Below are 15,743 nucleotides of genomic sequence, written 5' to 3'. Positions count from 1 at the left end.
TCCAAATGCTATCCAGACCACCGACAGGTCCCGCATGCCACAGCCGCTCTATCACGTGATGCATACTGCTCCGACTGCTAACATTCTGAGGTGAGTTACGGCGTGTTGCAAGTTTTGTGAGGTGCTTTCGTGATATTTAATGGATCGGATTACATTTTTTATTTTTCTCCGATATCCGATCCAGTAATTTAGGTCAGTATCGGACCGATACCGATACGTAATATCGGATCAGTCCATCTCTAGTTACCATAGCAGTATAGTATTGCAACATGGCATTTTGGTCTTCTACCTAAAATAGGAAAATAGGAACATAAATATCATTGCCAGACCTGGCCCACATCAGGTTGACAGACACCCTGCCATGACACCAGCCAGTCAGAAGTGCCAGCTTGATGCTGGATCCGGGCCAGACCTGTTTTCTATGAGCCTGGGCCACATAAACCAAAGCACAATCAAGCCAGATGTGGCATGCCATCACATAAACAGTGCCATCTATGCCAGGCCTGGCCCATATCTGGATGGCATACGTCTTATCATGTCAGAAGTCAGCCAGCAGTGCCGGCTTGATACCACATCCGGGCCAGACCTCCTTACTATGTGGGGGGGTTTGCATGTCGGCATGCAGACTGGGATCCAAACACTAAACTTCTGATTAGTAGATGGCCTGCATGACATTCCACGTTATTCAACATTGGTACAGTTTCAACACAATATCACAGCAAAGCATGTCATGTCAGACGCGCCAGTCCACTGTGTCCATTTCACACTTTGCCTCTCCAAAGCGTGAAATGTACTCACACACAGAAGTTGCAGTACCAACAGGGGAGATCATTTATTTAAAGCTAAGAAGTTGCTATTGTGCAAGGAAGGTATGACGTACATTTCAGGGTCCTTCTATGCCAGAAATGATTAAGCTGGGTGGCTAATATGTATTTATATGTAAATGTGTTCGTAATGTCTGCCTGATTATTTTCATGTTTACTTGAAATAAAATATCTCTCTGCAGGTCCTGCAGCTTACTGCAACTTCTGCATGTGTGTCCATTGAATGCTGTGGACCGTTATGTCTGTTACAGGTTTTGCAGTTTGGCAGTTTACAGTGACTAGTACAGGGCCAAGTGTATCCAAGCCACTGCTAGAGGAGCAGGTCCTGGGTAGCAGCAGAGATGTTATCAGAGTGGCATGTCACTCAAAGAAATCTGAATTGAGATTAGAATTCTAAAATGAAAGCATCGATCATATTTTGCTGGATGTTCTGTATATGTAGTTTTTATGTCTCCTTGACCACTGAAATAAAAGTTAATTCAGATGTTGCTTCCAAATATGAGCAAAGATGTATTTCAACATGGCTGCTTAGTAACAGGACTTGCTTCTATTTGTCTTGGTGCTGGTGACATCTGGCTCTCAGAGTAATAGTTAATCACGAAGGGTAGCAGAGGGCATCTTTTAGTGTTAAAGTTCAGTTTCTTTAGCTTCAATATGTTGACAACCGGTCAAGAGAACAAGATCGGGGACAGCCAATAAATATGCATTTACATGTGTTTTAACTTAAAAAAGAGCAGTCTTTACTTTGTATATTATTATTTTTAAAGGCTCAAGATGTGATTAAACTAATGAAGTTGATAAAGAAAATATTGTCCAAGCACACACATCTTTTAACTGTGGGAGGAAGCTGGAATACCTGAAAAGCAACCCCCCCCCCCCCAGGAGATTTGAACCAGGAACCATCTTCCTGTGAGGCAACACTGCTAACCACTGCAGCTACTCTATGTTTAAAAGAAATGCCTTTTATTCTGGTGCAAAATCAACCTTTCTAATGGACTTGGATGCTATAAAACCCTAACGTTTAATGTACAATGGCATAAAGCTGGAGCACATCTTCATACTGTGTTGAGTTTTGCAAAAACGCCTTGAACTGAAATCATTACACAATTACAAACACTGTCACAGGATTCTTGTTAATAATGCCAATGAATAGCAAATGCTGCTTCCACCCTCCCTATCAGATAATTATGCATTTACAATGTGTTATTGTGTGGAATATCAACGCTTTCTCCTTATGCTGAATGTATAAATAGAGAGAGGGTAAACTAAATTTTGTGTCTGATGTTTTGTCTAAGTCACTTCTGTAAGAAATGACTGTACTGCATAACTGAGATTTCCACATTGTGTGGGAGAATAATCACGATAAAATAATCCTTTCAGAGCTGACACTCACACTGCCCACACTGTTATCATTAGCCTACCAGTTGGTCTTCTTGAATTAGAAACATGCTGGATCTGCATGTCCTCTCATCCTCAGCCACAGGCGACAACTGACATAGCTCCTCTGAGCTCACAACTCCTCACTGGAGCGGAAGATACAGTGCGTACATCCCCGCATGAGACTGCAACATACAGCACGTCTGACATCTCATCAACCTTTGCATTTAATGTCGAGATAAGCTCATTTTCGGCCAACGTAACCTTGACTGCTTTTCTCCACAACAACCTCCATCCAGCTGTGCCAGTGCGGTCTGCACAGGCACATCCAGTCCAACAGCATCGAGGTATTCCTTCATCAGTTGTGTCTGACTGGCACGGAGCGAAAGCCACATTACATGTCCAGTCATTCGTTATGTGTCTTTTGAAGCCCACAGCCCCCCCGCAATACCCTAGCTTATTATTCACAATCTCTTTGGGGAAATCCTTCAAATTTCGACACACCTTCTCTTTAGCTCCACTGGCTTCTTGTCAGCACTATTTTCTTTGCTAGCGGCTCGGCGCCGATCACATCCACAAACTTTGACTTGCACTGATATTGATGACGCGTTGCGTGGAGACATTTAACCGATTTCTGCTGAACACATCGAAGATTTTCGTCAAAATATGTTAAGGATTTGACAGCTTAAGAACAGAGCAATACCACCTCAAATCAGCCGACAATTTGAAAGGCGACAGCAGCGTACATTCCCACGCGCGAGCCTGGCACGTTCTCAGGGCTGCCGCTGGATCTTCCATTAACGCCGCTGCAGCTCAGGGCGAAATAAATGTGAAGCATACGGCTGTTAATGACAGCTGTCACATTACGAAGCGCGTCTAAAGGTATCACCGGGTATCGTTCTGTTACCGGTGTGACTCATTCCAAAACAGGTAGCGGATGTATTGATAAACTGTTGTATCCTGTCACGCGCTCCAACCTGAATCTATCAATTAAAGCACATCTTACCTCTGGCAGCTCCTTACACCATCGCTGAAAGGACGCACCGGCTGCTAAATCCAAAAGCACGTCGGTATCTGGAAGCAAAGCGATGACTACAGAGTCACCGGTGGAATGTGTGTGTATGTGTGTGACTCGCTTGGATGTGCGTTTTTGCGTGAGCGTGGATGTGGGGGCACGGGTGGCGCAAGACAGCCGTCCGCAAACGATAAATTACCAACAGGCAGCCAGAATGACACCGGAAGACCGGCGGGTTACAGCAAGTTTTAATGAATTAATATGGCTTACCTACCAAAATTAGACTGGGATCTTTCTGTACTATCCTCAGGTCATCCTTTGACAGAGGTGTCGTTATATACGAGCCTCCAGGCAGACATGTGTTCGAACTGTTTCATATACACCTAATGCACATCTGCTTTTTTTAACGTGTAAATGCCCTAAACAGCATATCTAGCCTTTGGCAACCATGTGACACCAACAGTGACTACTGCAATCAATAATTCAAAATCAGTCCAAAATATTTGAGTCTTTTTCTGATACTGATACAGCATACATTTATGTAAATACAATCATGTGTATTTTATTTTGAAACAGAAAGGAAGTGCAATTTTGTTACTGCAACATACTTAACTCCGGGGGAAAAGGGACTTGGAGAATTGAGGGTTAAGATAAAGGAAAACAGGAATCTTAGTGTGTTGATAAGGTTTTTATTCAATGTAATTTTGAGCAGAGACTCCATTTCCAGCCTTCTAGTAAACTATATGCAGCAATTTCTCATTTTGCTGTATCAGTTTATCATAGAAATGTCTTTATGTATAAATTTGGAGGTACACAAAAATTATGCGTGCGGTATATCATTTTCATGTATTGAGTATAATGCAATGGAGCTCTTGTTCATTACTGTAAACACACAGACATATAACCAATTTAAATGAAGTTGTTCACCTGCTCTTTTAAGTGATAAACTAAATGGTTGTCTGTCTTTCTTTGCCAAAACCGCTAATGGTGAGCTATAATTGTTTATAGTCTGCTGGCGATATTCACATGTTGGTGAAATCTTAAACGCAGACAAGCTTGGTTTTGGCTTCATTTTTAGCCCTTAAATGGATGTGGGCACAAATTATTTCATCATTTCCATATAAAACATCAGGTTATACTGGCAATGGAAAAACACAGGAAAAAAAGTAACACTAGCACAGTAAACACATAATAACATGTAAATCAACACCACCAGTGCTAACTTATGTGATGAATGCTAATGACACAAAGACACCTTTGCCAAGTAACCTTAAGCGTTTTGAATTAAACTCATAGTCAATAAACTTTAAAGAAATATTGCGTAACTGCATAATCAACATCTAATTAATTCTTACTATTAACCAAGTTTATCACATGTTATGGCATGCAATAGAACGGTTTAATGTACCTACAGCAGCACTGTTGTCTGTGTTCAGTCATGTTATATATGTAAGATGGGATAAAAATGTCCAATATTATATTTCCTAACTCATCTTAAATTCAATTGTTCTATCTGCTTGTGTACAACAGTGTACATATGAATGTTTGATTATGATTTGTAAATGGTTTCTATGCAGATACTCATTTGTTCGAGATGTTTAATGTTTGTGAAAGAGTTATACTTCATGCTCTGGAGTCTGCTGTCCTTATGCAGAATCAGATGGGGCTTTCTGAGGTATTTGCAGTATTTGCTCCATAAGCCTTGTCTCAGAAAAGTATCTGTGTGTCTTTCCTGCATCATATAAAGGATAGAACAAAAATCACAAGAGTCATAGACTGAATTTTACAAAACATATTTATTTTTCTAAAAACAAACCAAAAGAATAAAACAATTAATAAATATACCTGAAAGAGATAAGCTAAATAGGGCAGGTTCTCCTAAAACGTGTTAATTCTAACATCGTTAGGGATGGGAATCGTTCTTGTAGAGAACCAGTTCCCAATAATCAAATTCCTTGGAAATGTTACTCTGCTTGTCTGGAACCCGCTTATCGCTTCCAGTCGCACTTGCTCTACAGTTAGCTGAATTCAGTTTGTGTGGATAATAGTGGCACAGTCTACAGCAGGGGTGCCCAATCTCAGTCCTCGAGAGCTACTGTCCTGCAGCTTTTAGATGCATCTCTACTGCAACACAGCTGAATCAAATGGTTTGATTACCTCTTCAGTATGCCATCAAGTTTGGCAAAGGCCTGATAACAAGCCATTCATTTGATTCAGGTGTGTCAGAACAAGGACGCATCTAAAAGCTACAGGACAGTAGCTCTCGAGGACCAGGATTGGGCACCCCTGGTCTACAGCATGGATATGGACATAGCTTTATTTTTCACTTTGTTGCACAAGAGGACAAAAGCACAGTGGTATAGTGGAAACTGGATCCTGGATGAAAACAGCTGCATTATGCATAATTTTCGCTCTTAGCAAGGACCAATGACTGTAGAAAAGACGGACGACCTGGCTGCACCTGGCTCCTATTGTACAAAAAAGGAAGCCTAAAATTTCTTGCTTGTGGGAGCTGCCATGTTATAATTTTATAGCCAGTTTCTGCAGTAGTGACTTGAGGTGGATTGCCTGTGTCACGCTCCTGCCCACAAACCTGCTGGACATGTCCACGAACATGCCCCCCTACACTTTTATTTACACTCCATTTCATCTGCAGATGGGTTTACTTCATCTGACGACTCGTTAAATTATGCTATTATGAAAAAGAAACACTGCTAATCATCTTATAGTTCTACAACATCTAACATCACTCTGTTGTTAATTTGTTTGCTATTAGTCGTTACTATACTGTGTTAGAGGCTTGTTGCTAGCTAGTTAGCAATGATGCACAGTGAGTGTGCAGTTGGATGGAGGGAGGTACAGTATCTGGGGTACCACTTGTGGGGTGGGCAGAGAAAACAGCAGCGATCGCATCCTGCCTGCGCCCCAAGACCAAAAAGGAAGTGAGACAGCCCTTGGGGTTGGTCAGGTCCGCAAACCCAGGCACCAAAAGGTGGAAGTACTCCACCAGCCCCGAGAACCCCGGGTCTGCCTGGTCCTGCAACTGCTGTGTGGTCGCCATCTCCTCCGGCATCTGGGCCAGGATTTGGCCAGTAATGCTGCACTAATGAATAAGACTAACTAGTCACCAACTATTCACTTAGCTAGCTAAAGTTATTAAGTTAGCTAAAGAGTTGGGATGCTGCGTAAGACATAAATAAACCTGAAATTCAATGGTTTGAACATTCTTTTGCATATTTCCCTACTGTAGGGGTCTCTGCAAGCATATGGGGCTCTGAGAGGGTACAGGATTGTTATGTGATGGCTGTGTGCAGGCAGGAAAAGGACCCAAGGTGCAGACTCCAGAGACAAACGCAAACTGAAACAGCTTTAATGCTGAACTCAAACAGAACAAAAGTAAGAATCCAAATAACTTACACAGGTAGACAAAACACACACAGCAAAATAAACGGTAGATCACAACAATGACAAACTGCAACACAGGGCTTAAATACATAGAGGGAGCAATCAGGGAATGGACAACAGGAGGGAAACACAGCTGGGGCAAATCAGAACTGACGAGACAAGGAAGCGTAAACTGAACACACTGAGATAAGATAGAGACCTTCAAAGTAAAACAGGAAACACATAACACCGACTCAACAAAGACACAGACTCACATGCAGGCACAACAGAGGGAACAGAGACGTGGGACCAGGGCAGACACAGACACTGACTGGACACGGAGATATAGCGGACAGGGGAGACAGCAACTAAGGATTACACAGAGACAAACCATAAGACATAACTCTAACAAAAACCCAAAGACTAGAAATTATAAATAAGATAATAAACTCAAAAACCCTGGGTCAACGACCCAGGCATCCTAACAAGGATGACAATTTTGGAATTCTACTGGAAACAATCGATCATATTTTTAGCTAACAGCTACAATAAGCATAACAGTTACTGTTAGGCTATTATTTGTTTACATGATGCTTTTTCTTATACAGGTAATACATTTATTAGACGGAGGTTCTGAAACGGGACTTTACTGGATTATTAAATACTGTAAACTCTCTGAATGCAGCTGTATTCATCAGTGGACCTGTACCGCCCGTCAGGAGACGAGAGATTCAGCAGGCTGTTTGCACTGAATAAATGGCTCATATCAGCATGTGCTGACCACTCAGTGCATTTTATCAACAATTTTAATATTTTTTGGGAACGCAGGCATCTGTTTAAAGCAAATGGATTTAATTTTAACAAGTCAGGGGTGAAACTGTTCACCTCCAACTTGTTTTATTCCATACGTCATCCATCTGTGCTTGGTGCCAAGGCTGAGATAAACGAGGAGTTATCTCATAAAGAGGAACAAACAGTACTCCAAGAACAGACAAAGCCCAGCAGAAACATTGAGGAGGAGCTCCATCTGCCCCCACCCGGGATAAGCTTCAGAAAGGTGAGACATCAGAGGCAAGAAGAGGGGTCCCTATTTGCCTCCAACTCTCTCAACAACACCAACGACCAGGACCAGGGACCACGATCTTCCCCAGTCCCCCAAACCCCTGACAGGCCATCACCCTCCTCCCCCTCCCTTTCTCCCTCCTCGCCACACCTGAAATTCACCGAGGAGATGATGGAGCGGGTCAATGCTGGGCTCAGAGCTACCCCCCGGCCCAATCCCTTTTTGTCCCCCATAAACCCCCCACCAGAGCGGCCAAAGGTTCGCCATTGAGCCAAAACGTATGACGCCTTTTGTATGGCCTGCTTTAACAACGTGCTAACCTTATTTACAATCAATATTGTATGGATGTAATAATGATACTAAATGTACCTCCTGACCCAGTATGAACCTTCCAGATCCCTCAGGTCATCTGGATCCGGTTTTTTATCAGTTCCCAGAGTCAGAACCAGACATGGAGAAGCTGCATTCAGCTTTTATGCTCCTTATATCTGGAACAATCAGGAGTATTTCCTGATCGAATGAAAGTGGCAAAAGTGATACCCTTATATAAATCAGGAGATAAGCATAGTTTTAACAATTATAGGCCAGTGTCGCTTTTGTCACAGTTTTCAAAAGTGCTTGAAAAACTCTTTGCGCAAAGACTTGATAGTTTTATTGAAAAATATCAACTAATAAATGAAAATCAATTTGGATTTCGTAAAAATAGATCAACGGCATTAGCATTGTTGACTTTCATTGACGATATTTCATCTGCAACCCATAATAATAAATATACTGTGGGGGTATTTGTTGATTTAAAAAAAGCTTTTGATACGTTACAACATTCTATTTTGATTTCTAAATTGTATAACTATGGTGTGAGAGGAGTGGCATTGAATTGGTTAAGGAGTTATTTAGAAAATAGGTTGCAATATGTACATTATCTCGGCAATACTTCTGAAAGATTGAAGATTGTATGTGGCGTTCCTCAAGGTTCTATTTTGGGACCTAAACTTTTTAATTTATATATTAATGATATCTGTGATGTATCAAAAAGGTTAAATTCTATTTTATTTGCAGATGACACAAATTTTTATTGCTCTGGAGAGAATTTGAAAGATTTGATTGAAATTATGACTTCTGAGATGTTAAGATTAAAAAAATGGTTTGATGTAAATAAATTATCTTTGAATCTGACAAAAACGAAATTCATGATATTTGGTAATCGTGTAAAGGAGGATGAAGTCATTATGTCCATTGATGGAGAATTGATTGAAAGAGTTACTGAATTTCGTTTTTTGGGTGTAATAGTAGATGAAAATTTGACGTGGAAATCTCATATTGAGTATATAAGAAAGAAGATGGTTAAAAGCATTTATATTTTAGGAAATGTAAGAGATTTATTAGATTATAAAACAATGCGCATTTTATATTTTTCATTGTTTTTCTCATATTTTAGTTACTGTGTTGAAGTTTGGGGGAATACATATGAGAATACTATAAAACCTCTAAACTTATTACAGAAGAAAGTGATACGAATGATTCATAATGTTAAATATAGAGAACATACAAATAAATTATTTATAAAATCAAAATTATTAAAATTAGGAGATTTAGTGAAATTACGGACACTATTAATTATGTTTAAGGCTAAAAATAATAGTTTGCCCTTTAAGTTACAAAGAGTATTTTTAATGTGTTCAGGGGGAGAAGATAGTGGAAGGAAATTTTATTTTAAGCATCAGTTAGCTAGGACAACACAAAGATTAATGAGTACAACTGTTAGGGGTATACGACTGTGGAACTCTCTTCATTATAATTTAAAGAATTGTATAAGTTTACATTGTTTTAAAAAGTGTTACATGCTTAAAACGATAACTCAATATGAAGAATGCGAATGAAATTGGAGTTCATTGAAAAAGGATCCTTTATAATTTTTTGTTTTATTTATTTAATTTTATTTTTCTCCTTGTTACTATGTGGAGTGGTATATTCTGATTGTAAATTTGTTGTTTGGTTTGGGTTAGGACCGGAGAGAAATGTTAATATTAGTTTGTTCCCTGATTTTTGGTGCCCACTTGTAATATAAGTTGGATTGTAGATAGGGGGCGGGGTTTAATAAGAATATTTTCTTCTTCCTGCTCCTTTTCACACATGGTTGTAGTGCTTTATTGATAAAGTGTGGTTGGTTTGTTTGATCTGTTGTACCAAGTGTGAAATAAATAAATAAATGAAATGAAATGAAATGAAATGAACAAACTCCCAGAAAGCCTCAGATCAGCTGAAACACTCAGTTTATTTACATCCAGGTTGAAGACTCACCTGTTCTCAGCTGCATTTGAATAAAGCACCAAATCCACACTTTTAAGCTTAAATTTCAAAACTTATATTTTAACTACTGATTTTATCTACTGTTTTTTTAATCAATTTTAAATCTTGCTTTTTATTGTTTTTGTTTTTTAATGTCTCTGTAAAGCACTTTGAATCACCTTGTTGTTGAATTGTGCTATATAAATAAACTTGCCTTGCCTTACCAACCTAAGAGTTTATCCGCTGGTCATTTGACATGACGAATGACTTCTGAATACTTAATCTGTGCACTTCAAGATGCTGTAGGTCCGCTCACTAACACTGGGTGCGCAGGTACAACGTAGCACTATTAACCGGCACTCGATTACTCTGCGGCTTTCAAGATGGACCCGGATGTATAACCCGAAAAACTGAAGTCAGAACTGAAATTGAATTGTAGAACTGAAGTTGAATGGTGTGAAGTGAAACTGTAGGCATTCAAGAGCTAAATATAAATAAGGATGGAATACAATTTCAAATTGAATTAATTAATTTTCAAAATATAAAATTCAGTTTCAATTTAGTGATGATCATTTTCAAACCAATACATTCGATTTCAAATTAGGCCTATTCAAATTCAGCTTTAGAAGCTTTTATTCAATCTGAGCAATTCAAATTTGAATTTAACTTATTCAAATTCAGTTTCTGATGGCACAAAGTTCTGCCCATACATAACACCACACATTTATTTTAGGTTTATTGTCCATTCATTTAGAAACCTGTTGCTGGCAAACTGTTCTGAATACTTTGTTTATGCATCCAAACATTACCCAGTGTTGTAGAGTGATATGCACAGAACAATTTGCTCCTTGAGGCACTATTGCTGCGAATTGGCTGTCACTTTTAAGAGGACCCAAACACAGACCACAGGAGACAAAACTGCACTTTAACTGAGGGCATGTTGATTATTAAGGCAGATAACAGGAACATGAACTGAAACACCTAATCCAAAATAATGAAAAACAGACTGTGGAACACCTAAACTGGGGAAGCTAGAATAAACAAAGGACGGTTGGTTCAAAAGCTGGCTCATGAACAAGGTACATGAATCTTTCCAATAACTGGTCAGAAACTAAATACTGCTTATTGCTGCCAACTGTAGCCCTGTGTTATAAATGGCTGATCTTAGGGTACAGGAAACGGTGACTGGCTCAGAAACATTTAACATTTTCTTATTACGCCCATTAACAGAAATTAATATGTTATTTTTAATTGTCTCAGTCCCCAGAGAATCTTTAAATACGGCAGATTTGGCCATACTACATGGAGTCCCGTTCCTATTGTTAACCACCTCTACTGGACATAGCTATAATTCGTTCCCCAATGGGGAATAATAATCTGAACATGGCAAGGAAGAGCAGGCCCGCTGCTGTGGCACAATGATGACTGGAGAGCTGGAAGGCAAAAGTGAGGCTGGTGAATCTCGCACTGGGAGGAGCCTCAGGGTGCCGATCTTAATCTGCTCTAGACCCCAACGCTGAGGATGTGATGCTGGCTTACCGGGTTGCTGCTGACGTGGCTGCTGCATCGGAGACTGCGTGGCTCAGGAGGTCCTTATGGCCTGAGCTAATCCCTGGGCATGGAGCCCCTGTTTCAGGGGAACCAGGAGGTCCAACGCCTTCACGAGTCGCAGAAACTGCAGGAGGCGTGGTTCCCTCCGGATTATAGCGTCCATAGCCACCAAGCCAACGGACACAGTCTTTCAGTCTATAGACCCAATGATGCGAAGAGGCGACTCTCGGGAGCCTCTCAAGCTCCTCACTTAACTCCTCTGGGATGTCTGCTGGGTCCATCATGTTTGTGATCTTCTGTCGAGGATGGCTGTGTGAAGCAGGCAGGATAGGACCAAAACGCAGACTCATGGAGGCAAAAAAACCTCAAACTCAGCTTCATTACCGAAATGGAGAAAATATAAACTAAATTGAGGTGACTGTTGTTGTGATTTGGCGGCTATTTATTTGGTACAAATAAAACTCAATTGAATTGAATTGCCAAAGGTGTTCTACTTTCCTACCGAACTTTCCGTATGGCATCATTTATCCATGGATGAGCTCTTTTTTTTTTTTTTTATTAACTCCAAACAGTGATTGTTAAAACACTGTGTAGCAACATCAGCATCATTGTAACCCCTCATCAAATTTGGCTCAAGCAAATCAAAAAACCTCTGAGCAAAATCCTGATTTATGAACTGCTCATGGATCATGAGATCCATGAGCCAAGAGAAAACACAAGGGCCAAGGTGTGGCTTTTAAAGTGAGTGGGTTCAGAGACATGCTGAATAAAATTAAAAGAGCGTGTAATAGATATAAAGTCAGAGGCCATGCTACAGCTAAGATCATCAATGTGAGAAACTGTGCAAAAATAGGAGTGCCAAGCTTTGTTTCATTATACTTAAAGACTTAAGGCTGTAATTTACGGTGGCCCCTAGAGACAAAGCACGTACAAACTCCAAAACACATGCAAATTCCAAAACACATGCAAACTCCAAAACACGTACAAACTCCAAAACACATGCAAATTCCAAAACACATGCAAACTCCAAAACACTTGCAAACTAAAAAACACATGCAAATGGACTACTTGCACTAACACTTCCGCGTTCTATGTAGTCCTGCCCCAGTGCTTCCGGTGCGGTTAAACCATGGCGACGTTCTACACTCGCTGCCTACAAGAGCTCCCAAAATTGAACATCACCGATGTTCATCGGATTTGCAGAGTGACGACTACCCCCGCCAGCAAATTAGATAAAGGATTTAAGTTATATGCTGCATCATATATACACAACTACGAAGGTAAGAAAACGTAAATTAACCGACAAAGAAACGCTAGCTAACGTCAAATGCAAACACTACGTTACTCCGCTATGTCCTTCATTTGATGTCAGTTCTCTACATTACATGTTTTCTTAAACGGTGTTTTATGTCGTCCTAAACTATAGTTGAGGTTTTCTTAACTAATGTCACTTTTGTAGTTAGACACTGTTATAATGGCGTAAGGTAGTTGGCTAACTATGGAGGTAGTTAACTACCTAATGCTACTCTTGCTAAGTGTAAAATATATATGTTTAAGACATGCTGAAATGAGTAATACAGAAATAATGCTAATGGTACTTGTATCTTTATTCAGTGTCCAATAAAGACAGGTTGTCAGGGGAGGTCGGTGTGAGAGCCCTGTGCTACAGGTCAATGAGGAAGAGTGAGGCACCACACAGACTAAGTGTAGGCAGGAAGCTGTGTAAAGTTGTTAATCCCCGTTCAGTGGGGTTCAGTTCATTTAAGCATTAGTTAAGTTCATTCCTAAAGGCCCATCAACTTGAATGTTTTCCTTGTCTCCCTGCTTTATCACTCCTAATTTGACTAGTCAGATAGTTAAATCAACGTGTGTTTGGGTGATCAGAAACATTTGACAACAAGTTAATACTGCAAATATACACAATCTAAGTTATTACAGTTATCAAGCATGGTTAAGTTGTTTTAATAGGGAGAGAAGGAAACACTAAGCATTCAGGAGGGTGCGTAACCATAACACTGAACTATGTTCCTGTTCGGCTCTTCCATGAAGATGTTACATTTTTAATTTTCGTTCTTTCTTCTTAGATTAAGCTTCTGGATTCATCGCCGGTGATACTGACACATAGCCAGTGCTCCTGTGTGGCAGGCGCTGTTATGTGCAATCACACAGTGGCACTGCTCTTCCAAACAGCACACTACTCACAACTCAGAGTGCCGGTTGTCCCCCCTGTGCATAGCTGCACGGAATCTGAACAGCAATGCACAAGCCACGGACAGTGGTAATTTAAATGAGGTTAAAGTTTTTGAATTAGTCCATGTTTACATATGAACAGCAACACCATCCATAGTAAATGTGTCTTCTGTTAGGGTGTGAAGCCAGGACCCATCAACTCCATGATCTTCACTAAGCCGGTACCAAATAGAATGGCCCAGACTGGAGTACGGTAATTAGATTTGTAAAATTTGGTTTCACGTGTTACAAATGTATGTTGCTATTTTTTTCATACATACATGTGTCAGAATAGGTATTAATTTACATACAACATTACACTTTCTGAAGACGGCTAACTCAGTCATGTACATATACATCCCAGTCTCTAACTTATGCACCACTGTTTTACACCTTTTAGTTTTTAGTTTAGTTGTTGTTCAGTATAACAACCTTCTTCCTTACATTATTGTCATTGATGTTTTCTTTAGGAGTGGCTTCTACAGAGGCATGGTGGGTCCGTTACCAGATCCCTGCTTGTTCAGAATAACGGAGGCATATGCAAAATTTAATATTGAGGACAGGCCACTTGTGACCACAATGAACATGAGACCTGACAAACCCCTTGTGGAAAGTGCCTTTGGGCTGGTGCAGGAGGGCAGTGTTCTGTCATATCAGCAGCCGGTTTTGACAACCCGGTACATCACACTACACCGCGATGCACCACCAACACCGCACTTGCCTCTGGAGGGGTATGACATCTTGCCATCAGATTGTGTGTTTGTGTGCTCAGAAGAAGAGCTTCTGCATCTGAAAAGCTTGTCTGTAACTCTGGAAATGGCTCACAAAATAGAGGAAGCTACACGTGAGCAAAGCTCTTCGTCTGAGTGGCATCAGCTCCGCAGGCCCAGAGTGACTGCCTCTAGGTTTCGGGAGGTGTGTCACGTCAGAGGCCAGAGCTCGGCCGAGTCACTAGCAGAGCGTATATTGAAGGGAACAAGGCAGACAGCAGACATGAGGAGAGGAACTGAGATGGAGCCTGCAATAGCAGCAGAGTATAGTAGGCTAATGAATGTTAACTACTCACCCTGTGGTCTGGTCATTCACCCCATTGCCCCCTGGCTTGCTGCATCTCCTGATGGTGTTGTTTTTGACCCCAATGAATACCCCCAGTTTGGCTTCGTCGAATTCAAATGTCCCAATGTACAAAACTTTATTGACTGCAAATATGTGCAGATGGAATGTGGTACCCCTAAACTAAAAAAGAGCCACGCATATTACTGGCAAGTGCAAGGACAACTGCTCATCAGTGGGATGCAGTGGTGTGACTTTGTTGTGTGGGCACAAGAGGACTACCTAGTGCAAAGAATATACATGGATACAGATGTGCACAATGCAATCAGAGAAAAGGCAGACTATTTCTTTTTTTACATATATATGCCAAGATACCTGTGTTTGAAAAAATGAACAGTGAAAACATAGCAAAAAGAAAAAGATCCTTCAGGCTGGCTGGAACAAAATAACTGATGTTTTATTTTCAATATATTTCATGAATTCTTTTGTTACATGTTACCTTTATGTGACATCAATAAACTGTTATTTAAGCAATGGCATCAATTTAATTTTTAAAAACACACATTAAAACGTTGAATTTGTGCAGAACTTATTTACATGGTAAGTATTTAAAACTCCATACCTAGCATACTGATATACATTTAGACAATAACACAACTGAACTGTAGAAAATGATAAATGGTATTTTTGATGTTCCAAAAGCTCAATGTCACTTATGATTTTAAAACGATTTAGTGATTTACTTTATAATTTTGATAAACAGTTTTGTTGAATCTGAATAGTAATATAGTAGTATAATTGAACAGTATTATTAACATTCAACATTTGCATTGAATTTGAATTATCAATAACTGAAACTCAACTATCAGCACTCAAGTACCAGTTCTGTAATCAAGTATTGTCAGCTGAGAAGGAAGAAATGCAACTGTAGTGGCCTCAGCTGCAGGTCATTTTCCAT

The 15,743-nt window shown here is 40.2% G+C and overlaps 2 protein-coding genes across 9 annotated transcripts in view; one reads left to right on the top strand and one right to left on the bottom strand.

The window, feature by feature from the left end:
- Positions 1-3,794, bottom strand: part of LOC120736740 (disks large-associated protein 1-like) — a 181,084-nt gene extending 177,290 nt beyond the window's left edge. For 3 of the 6 annotated variants that reach the window (XM_040037029.1, XM_040037027.1, XM_040037031.1), the window contains exon 1: positions 3,208-3,787. The gene's annotated coding sequence lies outside the window, so the exon portion shown is untranslated. Of the gene's footprint in view, positions 1-3,207 lie in introns of all 6 variants that reach the window. The other 3 variants (XM_040037034.1, XM_040037033.1, XM_040037035.1) reach the window with 3 other exon arrangements.
- Positions 3,795-12,567: 8,773 nt separating this feature from the next.
- LOC120736730 lies at positions 12,568-15,213 on the top strand. 3 transcript variants are annotated; one of them, XM_040037018.1, is made up of 3 exons: positions 12,568-12,783; positions 13,588-13,946; positions 14,203-15,213. In XM_040037018.1, exons 2-3 carry the CDS (start codon positions 13,897-13,899, stop codon positions 15,176-15,178), a joined length of 1,026 nt encoding a protein of 341 aa, XP_039892952.1. In that variant the 5' UTR covers positions 12,568-12,783; positions 13,588-13,896; the 3' UTR covers positions 15,179-15,213. The 3 variants fall into 3 exon arrangements, with proteins under 3 accessions (XP_039892952.1, XP_039892953.1, XP_039892951.1); XM_040037019.1 differs by having other exon boundaries at positions 13,118-13,946; XM_040037017.1 differs by having other exon boundaries at positions 12,568-13,946.
- Positions 15,214-15,743: the final 530 nt, after the last annotated feature.

Source organism: Simochromis diagramma, unplaced genomic scaffold (genome assembly GCF_900408965.1).
Source record: "Simochromis diagramma unplaced genomic scaffold, fSimDia1.1 OVJJ01000630.1, whole genome shotgun sequence".
Taxonomy (NCBI): Eukaryota; Metazoa; Chordata; class Actinopteri; order Cichliformes; family Cichlidae; genus Simochromis; species Simochromis diagramma.
The sequence above is the reverse complement of the archived record's forward strand: the minus strand, read 5'-3'. Positions and strand labels throughout refer to the sequence as shown.

What these genes read in the sequence shown, in the direction of transcription:
- LOC120736730 (XM_040037018.1), top strand. Translation starts at nt 13,897, where the DNA reads ATGATCTTCACTAAGCCGGTACCAAATAGAATGGCCCAGACTGGAGTA. An exon ending in ATGGCCCAGACTGGAGTACG is followed by an intron (nt 13,947 to 14,202) that starts GTAATTAGATTT and finishes TGTTTTCTTTAG; the next exon opens with GAGTGGCTTCTACAGAGGCA.